The following is a 12,356-nucleotide window of genomic DNA, read 5'->3' on the forward strand; positions in this document are numbered from 1 at the left end:
TTTGATCGGAGAAGCAACAGGTTGTCCGCAGCGGGTATTATTATCGAGAGCTTCAAGCTAGCTTCCACATCAGCAACAACATATGCTCATATAAAAGAGAGGCTCTGTTAGCTTCTCTGTCGATTGATGCTTCTCTTTTGAAGATGCATCTTTCTTCTTGTCTGTCATTGATTTCACGGTTATGCATATACGTCCTTGGGCTCAGCGCAAGTGAAGTGCTAGCAACAGGCGATGCTTCCGTATTGATTAATGAGGTTTCGAAAGCCAACAACCAGTCCTTGCTATGGGGTCCATACAAGTCGAATCTGTACTTCGGGGTCCATCCCCGGATTCCCAAGAGCCTCGTGTCTGGGTTGATGTGGGCAAAGGTTGACAATTACGCGACCGCGCAGGACAGTAAGTGTTTATGCAGGATTGCTGATGACAACGTACCAAATTTCCACATCATAAAAGACTAACATCTCTTTAAGACTTTAGGCATACATGTGAGCAACATTCAGGGATGGCAGGTTATGGATGGGACGAATACGATATCCGGAAAGGTGGCAGACAGACGATACATGATGCGGGGAATACTATAGACATAACAATCGATTTTATCAAAGTCCCCGGTGGGACACACGGAGGCAGTTGGGCAGCTCGAGTCAAGGGAGTGCCGCGAGAGGACGCCCCTGATGCGCAGCTCACAACGATGGTATTCTACACTGGTTTGGAGGGTCTAGGCTCCTTAGAGGTTGCCAACGAGCCTGACCCTCTTGGCTTCGAAGGCGACGTCAAAATAAATGGGATGACTCCGGATTTGGGAGACTTCACAATTGATATAACGGCTGGACCGGACAGCAATGAGCATCCTTACCATAGCCACCCAAGCTATGAACAGAAGCCTCTCGACCGAACGATGGTTGCAAGTCTGTTCATGCCTCAAGAGTTCCTTTGGCAGACTAAGAGTATGCTCGAGCCTAAGTATGCAACATTATAGTTGCTGACAGCTATACAGTAATTCTCTTTACCCATATGAAGACTGAAGTCGACGCATACTTCAAGACCTATGGCACAGACAACCCCCCGCCGCCTCCTCAGGTCTTCACCATAGCCAATGCGCCGAAGGAAGGCAATATTCATCTGGTGCAGAAAGTGTTCCAGGGAGCCTTTGAGGTAGGCCGGTATAGTCCCTGTTGTATTCCTTCACTGACAAAGTTAGTTCGATATTCTTTTCTCTTCAGGCTCTGCCCCTGAGCCAGTGACATGTAAGGACCATTCCGTTGAGATAGTGAAACCATTGGCTAATACTCGTATCAAGCTGAAACTCTTACGAAGGCAATCGACAGCACATCACTTTCGTTCTCTGACAGATTTGACAAGATATTTTCTCCTAAAGCTCCCTTTGACTCACCAGAGTACACTGAGTTCTCCAAATCCATGTTGTCGAATTTGGTTGGAGGTATTGGCTACTTCTATGGTGGTGGCCTCGTCGATCGCTCTGCTGCACCCGAGTACGATGAAGAAAATGAAGGATTTTGGGAAGAAGCAGCTGAAGCAAGGGCACGCGCGCAGCTTATAGACGAAGAGCCAAGGGAGCTTTTCACATGCGTACCTTCTCGGCCGTTTTTCCCTCGTGGATTCCTCTGGGATGAAGGTTTCCATCTCTTACCGGTGATTGACTGGGATACGGATCTTGCGTATGTTTCCCTCTCTCAATTAGATACTAATTGCTAACTTCCGACAGGCTTGAAATCGTTAGAAGCTGGTTTAATCAGATGGACGAAGACGGATGGATCGCTCGCGAGCAAATCCTGGGCTTGGAGGCTCGTAGTAAAGTGCCTCCAGAATTCCAAGTCCAGTATCCTCACTATGCCAACCCGCCAACTTTGTTCCTCATCCTGGAAACTTTCGTCGATAAATTGAAGTCCAATGAGTCTACCCCGCGTGGTGAGCTTGACCGTGATGATTTGGCCGATAGTCTCCGTTCAGCTCATTTGGAACATCCCGAGCTGGCGGATAGTTACCTCCGTTCTATCTACCCGTTGCTCAAGAGGCATTATTTCTGGTTCAGAAAAACTCAATGGGGAGACATCAAATCATACGACCGCCAGGCGTACTCGATGAAAGAAGGGTACCGTTGGCGTGGACGTACTCCGCAGCATATTCTAACTTCAGGCCTTGACGACTATCCTAGACCTCAGCCACCACACCCCGGCGAGCTGCACGCGGACTTGATAAGCTGGATGGGCATGATGTCTCGGTCCATCCGTCGTATCGCAGAAGCAATTGGTGAAACAGAAGATGCGGAGGAATTCCAGGAGTATGAGACAGCTATCACGCGAAATATTGATGATCTGCATTGGGACGAAGAGGCGCAAACATACTGTGATGCTACCATCGATGACTATGAGGAAAGTGTCCATGTATGCCACAAGGGATACATCTCTATTTCCCCATTCCTTACCGGAATGATCGGTCCCGACAGTCCTCGACTGAAGCCGATCCTGGATCTGATCAGTGACCCGCGCGAGCTCTGGAGCGACTACGGTATTCGAAGCTTGAGCAAGAAGGATAAGTTTTATGGCACCGAAGAGAACTATTGGAGGAGTCCTGTGTGGATCAATATGAACTACATGGCGTTGAAGAGTCTCTATGTAAGCACTGTTCCTAACCTTCTGGCATATTCTAGCTAACTTGTATTGTTACAGGACGTTGCTACCGTCCCTGGGCCGCATCAGGCACAGGCCAGACATATTTATTCCGACCTTCGGAAGAACCTGGTCGAGAACGTCTATAGGGAATGGAAGGAGACGGGATTTGCCTGGGAGCAGTACAATCCCGAGACAGGAGCCGGCCAGCGAACCCAGCATTTCACCGGCTGGACGAGTTTGGTGGTTAAGATGATGGTTATGCCTGATTTATCCGCGAGCACCGGAACCGCGCATGACGAACTGTAAAGTGTACCATATAATCATCGAGGTGTAGGAAAACAATAGATATTACCAGCCAATCTATGTTATAAACAGGACCATAAACACCGTAAACACCATCGCTATGCGGAACGCAGCATATGGAACATTAACCATACGGAAGGGTAGTATCAATGTCGACGGCTGTGACTTCGATCTCTGCCACTCCGTCTATGAGATCCACGATTATCTGGGGAGTGATCCCTCCCTGACCGGCGATACTTGTCATAAGCATCAGCACGTCTTCCTTCTTTGCTCCGTTCACGGGATTCTGACTTCCGACGATAGTCTCGATCTCTGGATGGAGATCTCAACCTGTGTCGTCGTTCATGACGATGGTATTCACGATCATCACGATGATGATGTCTGTGATGTCTTCGTTCCCTCTCTCGGTTTCGGTCACGACTTCTGTCGCGCCGCCTCTCAGGACTGCGGCTGCGATCGCGCCTGTCTCTTCGACTAGGACGCTCATCAAGTCCAACGCCCTCTAACTTGTCAGCTTCCGGTCCAAGACGCGCACCGGACGCTCTACCCCCGTAGGATCCAAAGCCGATCCCCTTCCCTCCGTCTTCTGCGTCACCACCTGTTGTTTCTTGAATTGCCCTCTGTACATCCTTACTACCCAGAGGTGTCAAATTTGCGTTCGTGCTCCTTGGCGGAACAGGAAGACCGAGCGCGCGGGCCATTGCCTCTTCCTCAGCCTCCTTGACGCGCCGAAGCTCTTCCTCGCGTTCGGTTCTTGCTTTCTCGGCATCTTTATCCTCAGCCTTCGCGTACCATTGTAGATCACGACCATTCTGCCACCGGCCCACAGGAGCCATGAGCGAGTGGCCGAGATAGTTCTCGCGATGCTGCGATTGTTGGACATCAGACCATTTGAAGGAATCGCGGCCCCCGCTGGAGAAAATGTTAATGAATGGCAAGGACAATGAAGTGCATCATTGCGAAAAGGCGACTTACCGACTGCCTTCCTTGCGAACACCAGCGACTAAATCCATAGTTGTTGTGGTTGTCGCTTGCTTGTAGGTTTGATGATGTCGGTGGGGAGTGGAACTCTGGGGTTGAAGGAATGATGCGGTAATTAGGTGTAAGGTAATTACGCATTGTATATATATTCGAGAGCTCTCAATGAAGAACTCGCAGTTCGCCATGGTGCCTTCAATTTCTACATTTATTGATAAATCTTTCATCATATATCGAGTGGAATTTGATTTACTGTCTTGAGAGCCCTTTCAAGTCAGCTATGGAATTCGAGCTGTTCTGTTCTATCTGTACTGTAATACATGACGGAGGCCGTTACAAGTGGCACGTGCGCACGCCGCTTCCGACATATCATCATCTTCCTGTTGTATATTCAAGTTCGATTGTATCATCACCTCGAGGGAGAACCAACTAACTGACATGTAGTTTTAACGCGCATATGCCCCCAGATCCAATTATATGCTGATTGGTCTTTCCATATGTCTACGGGGATGATGGGGTTGATGGTCTGCCAACTCTATGTGTGACCACTCCATCGTGCAACGTACCGAGTTCTATTTGTCCATTCTGAAATGATAATATTCACCTCTCGTCCCACTCACTCTTCACACCTGCCTTTGCCTCAAACACTATGACAGACCCTATATTCCCAGTAAACCGGCTTGACCTGAGACAACTCCAGGCGATCTACGAACTACATATGGCGCCCACTGGGGTCGCTTCAGGAATGGAACCTGAACAAGAACTCCTCACGCGCAAGTGCGGCATGCGAGATGATTTGCGTTTAAAACCGCTTAATGTTGAGAGTGGTCGTGAGAGAGTAAGTGTTCCACCCCAAAGGATAAATTATGCAATTCGTTCTAATGCTACGTTTCTAGTTTGCTGAGTATGTTGAAATCTGCGATGTCTGTTTCCTGGTTATACTGACCTCGACATGTTAGGAGGGAGAATGTATATCCTCCCCGTTCTGCAGCCTGGAGAAGCAACCTGGTAAGTATATCATACCGCTTGTTCCATCGTGAACGATCCAGGCTTATTGACTGATGGTAAACCGAAGACTGCGCTTTCTCAACGTCACAATTTACTCTTTGTTGCGTACAGCCACCAGATTTATGTATGGGAACCCGCTGGTCCCTGGCAGACTCTAGGTGCCAAACCGTCCATGATCATTACTCCTGTGATGAAGGACCCAGATGCTGAAGGATTCATTAACCCCGATTTTCCCCATGCTATCAACAATATCATGGTCGATGACCTGGGTCGGGATGAAGTCCTCATCCTCGTGACAGACTCCGGGAACGTTTCTGGCTATCATGTGGAAGCAGTCTTCTCTGCAATTGAACAGGCCTCCCAGGATGGCCCACAAAGGCCCATCGATGGATCCAATATCGAACCTTTTTTCACTGAGAATGTCTACGCCAGTGCTTGGGGACTTGCAATCCACAAGTATGCCCGTATGATTGCGGTTTCAGCGAACACCGGTCTCATTACGGTATTCGCATTCGCGCTAGTTGATCCGACCAAAGAAGCTGATGAAGACACCGACGAGAATCTGAATTTTGCGGACGGGTTCAATAATTACGAGCAAAACTGGCTTGATGTCCAGACACAGGATGAATTTGTTCAGTTCCGCCGTCTCATGCCAGATCGTTACCGCTCGCGTAATGTCCGGCTTACGTATTCAGGTCATTTTACCAATATACCATGCGTCTCGTTTCTGAACTGCGATCTCGATCCGAATGGATGTTGGATGGTCAGCACTGATATTGACAACAAACTGCTTCTGTGGAAAGTATGGGAACTGCAAAGTCCATTCCAGGCAGTGCATTTGAGCGATATAACTGCAGAGCCATTTCCGCACACCCTGCGTAATGAGTGAGTGCGCACTTTCCCCTTTGATTTTGATTTCTTATCTGCGTGCTTACATTGGTAGTGAACGTGGTTGGAGCGTTCTCGCCCTCGATCCGCGTACGTTCCGACCATGTAGGTCATATGTCGAGGCATGTGGTGGCTGTCCGACGCAGAGAATGAAGAACGGGAAAACTGTTCTTGACCTGACCAGCCTGAGTAGGCGAGTCCCGGATGCTTCCCATCTTTACAGTTACTTCCCACCAGCCGTTAAAGGGGATGCTACAGAAGAATTGACCTTGCCTGACATTTTCGACACCGATTGCTGCATCAGTAAAGAGAAGAGCTCGTCATCAGATAGAGAGTCCGGAGATGATAGTGACACATATTCCGACTCTATGTCGGATTCTGATGATGGCGATCATGATGCAGACAAATATGCTGACGCCCCAGATGGTTCTGGGCGCGAACATGCTTTCCTGGCTGGCCTAGACCGACCTGAAGGGAGTCTACGAACAGTGGATGCTCAAGTCGGGAGTATAAGTGAACGCAGCATGCATGTGGACGAATCCCATACAACTCAAAGTGCTGCAAATTCTAATGGCGACTCCGGAGACCCGTCACTGGAAACAACTGGACCGGTGCGTGGTGCGACGATGCGCACTCTCGCCCAAGGCTCGATGGCCGCTGCTGAAGCCCTCCAAAACGCGTTAGAAGAAGCCTTCGACGAGCTATCTGGTATAGAGTCTGGTCCCATAGAGTCTTACTCCGATGACGAGAGCTTCTATTTCGCCCAAGACCACATGGATTACATTGAAAGCGATGAAGATGACAGCGACGACGGCTCAAATGTTGACCATAATCCGAATGCTGTCTTGTCGGGGCTTAATGATCTGGATCATCTGCCAGAACCGCCCACTCCAGCCTGTTCCGATTTCCCTATCCTTCACTTCTCACAAACAGACATTCGCCTCTTCCCTAGTCCATATTCACTATCTCCTACGGTGGTCTGCGGAAATCCACTCTGGCAACCTTTCACGCATCCTATCCTCACAATCCGTGCCTGTGACCGTTTCAACATGGTCAAGTACGTCCCCGAGCACGGTATCGTCGTTGCCGCTACGCAAAAGGGCCGCGCAGCAATCATCGCTCTTACTGAAGCACAAAACAAGGGCCTTGCATTCAAGATCAATTGGATTGTACCACTAGAGAGCCAGGAGAAATACGGGGAGCGTCCCCTCATTCCACTCCTTGGGATGGCAGTTGGTCCTGTTCAGGGATTCGAACTACCGCCTGATGTAGCCTACATCCCTCGACGAGTGGTCAACGAAGACGACATCACTTTCCACTACAGATTTACTGATTCTCAGGAAGGAGACAGTTCAAATGCAGAATCAGGGCCTGATGATGGCGTTCATGACACAGCAAGCACCAATTCCAAAAAGAACATCCATCCATCAAGTATCAGCTCTGACGACAAAAATGCCACTCAAACATCAGAACATAGCGGCCCTAAGCCACTTACTCTCCCCGAATGTCACGCAATGGCATCTCGAATCTATCAACCCGACGAGAAATGGCGGGGCTGGAACCCTTCTCGTCGTTACCGCTTGCTGCTGACCTACGCCGATAACACAGTCATGAGTTACGAATTCTGGTATGAATGGTCAGAGGCAGTGGTTGGCTCTGATTATGATGGTGATAGGGATGATTTTCTCTATCTTTAAATTAAATTAGGAACACTCGACATTCATATCCCCTGTATCGTTAATATGTTTCTTTTCGACACAGCATTGAAATTTCGCAGATGCCAGATCCATCTATGTCCTGCATAGGGAAGCTTTCGTTTCATTTCCGACTATTCCCTCGCGGGAAGAGTAATTAAAGGCCTAGTAACCTGCAACAGGAGTTTCAAGGATTGGAGCTGTCTCGTACGGAAGATGTATGTATTGTCCAAGTGCTACAGAGTAACATGGCATAGCAAAATACAAGGATAATGGAGACGACAGCTATCTTCAAGAGGTAATACAAACCGAGTCATTTCGAATAGGTGGGAATAAATGGTGAATGAATGAGAAAGGAAGTCTATGGTATGGTATCACTAATCGGCTGGAAAGAAAAAAAAAAAAGGAGAGGTAGTAAAAAAGACAAAATGCATATACGCTCGCTAATGTGAGACCACCAGGCCATGCGTAATCGAGTCCGTGTAGAAAGAAAATGCAAATGAAAGAGAATGATGCAAAAACAGTTATTCCTCGTCCAATCGTCCCAAAATATAATCTGAAGGAGAAGACAGGCTCAGAAGTCCTCATCTAACTCATCGCTATCCCACTCGTCTTCCTGGTCATTTCGGACCAGATCCAGGAATCGTTGGAGAGCCGGCCTTCCGGCCTGCTGGTCCTGGACTCGGCCATTTTGCGCGGCTCTCTGCGGCGGTCGAGGTGCAGCTTGTCGAGCAGCAGGACGATTTCGAACTTGAGCCATTGCTCGTGCTTGTGCCTGCCGCTCTGCAGCGGCAGCACGACCAGCAGCGTCTAGGCCATTCGCGTTACGAGCACGGTGGGCAGGGTCGACGGGTGGAATGACACGAGGTGGTGCGGGAGCCGGTGGAGGTGGCCGCATTTGACGATTGATAGCTTCATCGTCGCTCTCGCCATCAAACTCCCACGCGGGATTATCATCGCTAGTGTCGCTCTGGTCGTCGAATTCAAGCAGCTCGTCCGGTATTTGGTGGAGAGCTTCTGCTCCTTCGGGGTCGATACCATCGCCGCCTTCCAAGTCCCAAAGACGATTAAAGCACTTACTCTCCAAGTCGTTGAAGTGGCGATAAGGATTGTCTTCTGCAAGCCAGGCCGAGCAAAGGTAGCAGAAGTGAGTGTCGCACTTGAAGCATTTCATGTGGTTGCAGCCCATCAGCTTCTGACAAGGGGCGTTGCAAGTCGGGCATGGTGAAGTGTACAACTTGAGATACTCCTCGGTGGCTTTCTCCTCTGCAGAAAGTTCTGCATCTCTTCGCGGGAAGCAGCGCACAAGCTCTCCGTGCCAGCCTTTCTTGCAGACACTACAGAATGCATAGTTGCAGTCCTCGCAGATAGCTACCCGGTCGGCCATAGGCGGCAGCTGAGATTCGTCTCCCAGAGGGTCAAAAGCCACTGCAACATCCTCTTCCTCATCCGAGCTACCGAAGTCGTCCGATATGGGGTCTGATGGTTTCGGATGTCGTTTCGATCGAGCAGCACCCTGGCACCATTGACGTGGACAGTAGACAGTGGTCTTGTCGGCCTCGAGCTTCTTCTTGCGCTTCAGAAAGACGTATCTCTGGACTGTCTCCTGCTCTAGCGGAATCTGAAGGAGTTCGCTAGGACTCAGTGTGCGATTCTGCTTCTTGCGCTTCGTCCGAGACGAATCTGTCGGTTCCTCCTCACGAGGCCCGGGTCCCTTGCCGCAGTCAGGTGCAGGACAACGGACACTCTCGACATCTCCTTCCGTTATACAGGTATTATAGAAGTCTTGGAGACAAGGAACGCAGAAGACATGCGAACATTGTAATAACCGATAGCAAACAGTTCCCTTCTTGGGTTCAAGGCACACACCACATTCGAATGTCTCCTGCTCAAACTTTTCCCTTTTCGCCTTCATATCGTAATCCAGAAGCGCAACTTTCAGGCTGCGGGGAAGCCGCACTTCACTCCCAGAAATCTCAGCAATGTCAAAGACGTTCTCCGCCAACTGCTGAAGATGATCGATGTATGTATAGACAACCAGATCCCTGCCACCTTCTTCCCACAGCTTGCGTCCATCATCGATCAGTTTGCTTATATGCGACGAAGATAGCCATGGAGGATTGGTGAAGAGGTTGAATATAGGAGGATTTTCGGAAGGATAGCCTTCTGGAAGCTCAACCTCCAAGGTTACCGGCGGTAGGTGAGATAGATAGTGCACGTCAGCTATATTATCGCCGGAAAGGTCGATTACATCCTTGATGCGAGTGTCAAGGTCCGCGTCACTGGCTTCAAGGGACTTGGGTGGCGTCAGGATTGGAGCTGCAGGCCCGCCATCGGACACTTGCTGAAATCGAACCCGCAATGGCGAGGCAGGTGTCACGGGCAAGGCAAGGGATGCTTTCAGCGGAGTAGAAGGATCGATACTGATCTCCGGGTAGATAGCTTCGATGGAGGAGAGTTCGACTATCCGGTCATCTTCTGGGAAGGACATGGTCTCCGCCATCAGTGCGCACGAGATTCTCCCCGATCTCTCACGATGAATCGTCGGCGTTGAAGATAGCTATATGTCCCTAGTTTTTTTGAGAGTAGAGAGCGGTGGCGATGATCCGGTATAACCTAGCTCTTTGTTCTCGTAGGCCGGGCTGGTTCCTAGCACTCCAATGCAACCATATTATTGTTCCATCCCCCGACGGCGTCTGCAGCGACTGTCTCGAATCGATAAGATGTAGAAGAGAAGAGTGTCGTTGGTGAAAAAACAAAACCGTAGGGAACTTTTCGGCCTATATCGGCGTATTATACCTGGTAGAGAATAGCTGGCGCGACCAATTGAATCGGAGCCGATATGCGGTAGAGTGGCGGCGGAGAGGATTGCGGGATGCCTATCGGTGTTGCGAGCAGCTGGTGGCCACAGCGATCATGGAGGTAAAGAGACCGCGTCGACAAAGGGCCTGTGAGAGCAGAGAACGTGGTTCCTGTCACGCTGTTATCGTCCAGTAGCCACTGGATAAGATGGATCTGTAGAAAATTGTAACTGGCAACTGGGGATTGAAGCGTAGAGATAGTGCGTCATGATTTGATGGTCGTGCTGCCTGCTGCTGCGGATGACTCCGTCAGATTGAAGATGAAAACGGAGGAGAGACGGCTAAAGAACATTAGAAAGAGAGAAACGACATGAGGATGAAGAGCTGTGAGAATAATGAATTAACGGGCATCAAACTGTGCCTGACTGGATTCCATTTCGCCTCTTCCGTCTTCCCCTCCCCCTCCTTTCGCCTGCCGGCTGCTTTTGCGGAGAATCCTCGGGTGTAAAAGCAGCGGTCTCTGCACGGACTCGAACCAGCTTTCCAGCTTCAACTATCTATCTGGGGTTGCGCAGCAAATTGTTCATACCATTCCTTTCGCATCACGGTACCGATATATAGTGCTGGTGATCTTCATCCATCTGCACTGGCTGTGATCTGTGGTGCAGGATGTTATTTGACCGTTCTTGATCGCCCTGTCTCCTCGACGCGTCCGCGCATCCAACAACTACTCCGGTCGAAAGCCATTATTGTTTCCTTGCCCTTCTTTTATGATTTGTATGCTTTAGACCTGTCTATCTTGGAGTCCTCACAATGGAGGGACCGCGGTTGGCCTCGTTATCCCTGACTCATGTACATTATGTGAGTTATCTTGTCGCTCTGGGGAGAGCCGCGTTCGACGTGTTCATTGCTGATCCAGCGCTAATAGAACCCTGATGACCCCGTTTCCTTCGTTTCGGCCTGGCTCGCCTTAGTTCCGCAGGCTTTATGTGTCGCCTACGTCACTCTTATCTGGGCATCGAGGGAGGTGGAGGTGATTCTCATGTTCGCGGGGCAGATGGGCTGCGAGGCATTGAACTTTGTCCTCAAGAGGCTGATCAAGGAGGAGCGCCCGAAGCGTATGTGACACCCATGTCTGCGGGATCTCGTAGCTAACACGCAGACGACAACAGAGATGTACGGCAAGGGATATGGCATGCCCTCATCCCATTCACAGTTTGTCAGCTACTTCGCGGTCTCTCTCATCCTTTTCCTCCTCTTCAGACACCTCCCGACCCCGTCGAGCACCTCCGCTTCGCGCAGTTACACAGAACGACTGATCATCTCCGTACTCGCATGTATCGGTGCGACTAGCGTCTCTGTGAGTCGGATATACCTCAACTACCACACCCCTAAGCAGGTCTTGGCGGGATGCGCTGCAGGTGTCGTCTATGCCATCTTTTGGTACTGTTTCACAGCATATTTGCGACACGCAGGATGGGTCGATTGGGCACTTGACACAGAGCTGGCTGGACTTCTACGCCTTCGCGATCTGGTGGTGAGTGAAGACCTTATTGAGGTCGGCTGGCGACAATGGGAAGCGAAACGGAAGCTGAAGCGACGAGATAATAGTGATTCGTCGCGTAAGACCGAATAGTTTGCAATGTTATAGTGAGGCACAGCCCTTCTCAGGTGGATTGGGAACATCTCTTGTTGGCCGTAGTCAAAATATTAAAGTTAATAATATACCTTCTGCTTTGACCTCCGGATGTAGTATGCCATTGATTCTACTCTATATTTTACAGCTTTACCATACAGCTAGTGACCTTGCATCTTCGTGTACTGCGTACCGGCGTGGCTCTGTATTTCTGTCTTCTAGTTGGAGATCTAGACTCTCGCCCTGACCCTAAGCCCTTCTTTCCTGATTGGGTTGCAGATATTCTAGAAACTCGATCATGTGATCTGGGGGAACGGAGAATCAACTTCTCCGGAATGCCGTGATATCACAAACGCTCCCCAACAACATACATCCAGACCGCCAGTGACATGGCTTCTCCACTATGAAATGAATG

The 12,356-nt window shown here is 49.8% G+C and overlaps 5 protein-coding genes across 5 annotated transcripts; 3 read left to right on the top strand and 2 right to left on the bottom strand.

The window, feature by feature from the left end:
- The first annotated feature begins 3 nt into the window (after positions 1–3).
- On the top strand, positions 4–3,011 carry C8Q69DRAFT_76175 (mannosyl-oligosaccharide glucosidase). The gene is made up of 7 exons (XM_028634008.1): positions 4–396; positions 471–947; positions 998–1,155; positions 1,202–1,247; positions 1,301–1,679; positions 1,727–2,636; positions 2,691–3,011. Exons 1-7 carry the CDS (start codon positions 144–146, stop codon positions 2,937–2,939), a joined length of 2,472 nt encoding a protein of 823 aa, XP_028482600.1. The 5' UTR covers positions 4–143; the 3' UTR covers positions 2,940–3,011.
- A 49-nt stretch (positions 3,012–3,060) lies between these two features.
- On the bottom strand, positions 3,061–3,949 carry C8Q69DRAFT_509537 (kinase phosphorylation protein-domain-containing protein; the record flags this gene model as incomplete). Its single annotated transcript, XM_028633100.1, has 3 exons — positions 3,061–3,248; positions 3,307–3,848; positions 3,912–3,949. The coding sequence occupies 3 exons, from the start codon at positions 3,947–3,949 to the stop codon at positions 3,061–3,063; spliced, it is 768 nt and encodes a 255-aa protein (XP_028482601.1).
- A 645-nt stretch (positions 3,950–4,594) lies between these two features.
- Positions 4,595–7,793, top strand: C8Q69DRAFT_76225 (hypothetical protein). The gene is made up of 4 exons (XM_028634009.1): positions 4,595–4,752; positions 4,874–4,922; positions 4,990–5,807; positions 5,866–7,793. The coding sequence occupies exons 1-4, from the start codon at positions 4,730–4,732 to the stop codon at positions 7,505–7,507; spliced, it is 2,532 nt and encodes an 843-aa protein (XP_028482602.1). The 5' UTR covers positions 4,595–4,729; the 3' UTR covers positions 7,508–7,793.
- Positions 7,794–8,078: 285 nt separating this feature from the next.
- On the bottom strand, positions 8,079–9,995 carry C8Q69DRAFT_447086 (RING finger protein; the record flags this gene model as incomplete). The annotated part of the gene is made up of 1 exon (XM_028629177.1): positions 8,079–9,995. The coding sequence occupies one exon, from the start codon at positions 9,993–9,995 to the stop codon at positions 8,079–8,081; it is 1,917 nt and encodes a 638-aa protein (XP_028482603.1).
- A 738-nt stretch (positions 9,996–10,733) lies between these two features.
- On the top strand, positions 10,734–12,087 carry C8Q69DRAFT_476884 (PAP2 domain protein). The gene is made up of 3 exons (XM_028631292.1): positions 10,734–11,166; positions 11,234–11,423; positions 11,478–12,087. Exons 1-3 carry the CDS (start codon positions 11,119–11,121, stop codon positions 11,939–11,941), a joined length of 702 nt encoding a protein of 233 aa, XP_028482604.1. The 5' UTR covers positions 10,734–11,118; the 3' UTR covers positions 11,942–12,087.
- The last annotated feature ends 269 nt before the right edge of the window (positions 12,088–12,356 follow it).

This window comes from Paecilomyces variotii (assembly GCF_004022145.1).
Source record: "Paecilomyces variotii strain CBS 101075 chromosome Unknown C8Q69scaffold_11, whole genome shotgun sequence".
Lineage (NCBI taxonomy): Eukaryota > Fungi > Ascomycota > Eurotiomycetes > Eurotiales > Thermoascaceae > Paecilomyces > Paecilomyces variotii.

Coding starts and splice junctions, on each gene's coding strand:
- C8Q69DRAFT_76175 (XM_028634008.1), top strand. CDS start 144: ATGCATCTTTCTTCTTGTCTGTCATTGATTTCACGGTTATGCATATAC. Junction 948..997: donor GTTCCTTTGGCAGACTAAGA/GTATGCTCGAGC, acceptor ACAGCTATACAG/TAATTCTCTTTACCCATATG. Junction 2,637..2,690: donor TGGCGTTGAAGAGTCTCTAT/GTAAGCACTGTT, acceptor GTATTGTTACAG/GACGTTGCTACCGTCCCTGG.
- C8Q69DRAFT_476884 (XM_028631292.1), top strand. CDS start 11,119: ATGGAGGGACCGCGGTTGGCCTCGTTATCCCTGACTCATGTACATTAT. Junction 11,167..11,233: donor CCCTGACTCATGTACATTAT/GTGAGTTATCTT, acceptor CAGCGCTAATAG/AACCCTGATGACCCCGTTTC. Junction 11,424..11,477: donor CAAGGAGGAGCGCCCGAAGC/GTATGTGACACC, acceptor AGACGACAACAG/AGATGTACGGCAAGGGATAT.
- C8Q69DRAFT_76225 (XM_028634009.1), top strand. CDS start 4,730: ATGTTGAGAGTGGTCGTGAGAGA. Junction 4,753..4,873: donor TTGAGAGTGGTCGTGAGAGA/GTAAGTGTTCCA, acceptor TCGACATGTTAG/GAGGGAGAATGTATATCCTC. Junction 5,808..5,865: donor CCGCACACCCTGCGTAATGA/GTGAGTGCGCAC, acceptor TTACATTGGTAG/TGAACGTGGTTGGAGCGTTC.